The sequence below is a fragment of the Sinocyclocheilus rhinocerous genome, unplaced genomic scaffold (genome assembly GCF_001515625.1).
Source record: "Sinocyclocheilus rhinocerous isolate Xijiao unplaced genomic scaffold, SAMN03320098_v1.1 C36691034, whole genome shotgun sequence".
Taxonomy (NCBI): domain Eukaryota; kingdom Metazoa; phylum Chordata; class Actinopteri; order Cypriniformes; family Cyprinidae; genus Sinocyclocheilus; species Sinocyclocheilus rhinocerous.
Genome location: NW_015784949.1, coordinates 1 through 1533, shown reverse-complemented (window position 1 = coordinate 1533; position 1533 = coordinate 1). Strand labels below are relative to the sequence as shown.

The window sequence follows — 1533 nt, the reverse complement described above, 5'->3', positions numbered from 1 at the left end:
AGATATAAAGTCACGATTAGGAGAAATAAAGGCCCAGAAATGAGCTTCTGTGTGTTTCTAACCTTTAAAAAAGATTTATGTTGGTGCAACTTTGGAACATCCTTAAACTCTCATAATCTCCATCTTTATTTCCTTTTCCTTTCTCAAAACACTGATGTGTCAGTGAAGTTATGCCATTCACTTACCCTTATTTATTGGTCATTTTTTAAGTTCTATGGTGCTGTAGTATAAATCTGGAGGTCTTCTTCTCTTTGCTCATAAACTTGATTCACTTCTGTCATTGCTTTCCCAGCAGGCTTGTTATACTCACTGAGGAAAACTGAAGGTGAATAAGGTTGAAAATAACAGTAACCTTTGGTTTATCACATTTATTCTCCAGGTTCAAGTTATAAAAGGTTTTGATAGTGCCATAAATTACTTTATTGATGGGCTGAGAAATGGATGCCACTTTGTGAATTTATGACAATGCATGCTTGTTGGTTTAATAGCTCTCTGTAACTCTATTGTCTTTCTTTGTCTCAGTGGCAGTAGTGGGGGCAGCGGCGGGCGAGAGAACAGCAGTAATAGTATGGGAATCCCTCTGGCTGTGCCAACACCCTCACCTCCCAGTATGGCACCAGGTGACAGCTAACATTTTTCACAGTGGCCATTAGCGCTGGGCGATGAACAACATCATATCAAGATGATCAAATTTATGTCGATAACATTGATAATCAATATGGAAAAAAATATTGTGATAATATTTTTGGGCATATCGCCCAGCCCAAGTGGCCATGCTAGTTTTGAAAGGGGTTATTTTGGTCATTCCTCCCACCCCTGATTGAGTCATCTATTTTTTTGTACTTATCTTCTGTGACTGTCCTTTTCCTCTGTCCTGTCTGCAGTAGTTCCTCAAGGTCCAGGTTTGGGCCCAATCCCGATGTCTCAGTTTGGAACAATCTCCCGGCAGATCTCCAGACACAATTCCTCCACCACTTCTTCCTCTGCCTCTATGGTGTCAGCCACCGGCACCTACCGGCGCGCCCCTGCCGGCTCCTCCCAGTTCTCTGTGCCTCAACCCCACCTGAACGGGGGTCCCACATACCCCCAGAACACAAGTGAGTTCAGTTCCAAGTTAGGGAGAGATATTTAGTGACCCTAAAAAGTACTTTGACAACTAAAGGGATAGTTCATCCAATCATGATGTTCATCCAATGAAATTTTACTGTTCATTTACTCACCCTCAGGCCATTCAAGATGTAGGTGTTTTTTTCTTTAGTAGAACAATAAAGCAGATTTTTAGCTGAAACCGTGGTTCTTGGTAATTCATAAAATGCAATTCAGCAGCTACTGTCTTACTGAGAGTCAAAAAAAAGCATATCAGGCCACAAAAAATTAATCCCCGTGACTCCCGACAATATATTAAGGTCTTATGAAGCGAAACAATCAGTTTGTGCAAGAAACTGAACATTATTTATAACATTATTATCTGTAGCCTCAGGCAAACGATCCAGAGTGATGTCTGGTTCGGGCGAAATGAATGTTTTTTTTTTT

General features: G+C 40.9%; 1 protein-coding gene across 1 annotated transcript; it reads left to right on the top strand.

Annotated features, from left to right (window-relative positions):
- Positions 1-522: 522 nt before the first annotated feature.
- Positions 523-1113, top strand: LOC107736427 (abl interactor 1-like; the record flags this gene model as incomplete). The annotated part of the gene is made up of 2 exons (XM_016547839.1): positions 523-620; positions 885-1113. Coding segments are annotated over 2 exons (327 nt in total), but the record flags the coding sequence as incomplete, so codon positions are not given.
- Positions 1114-1533: the final 420 nt, after the last annotated feature.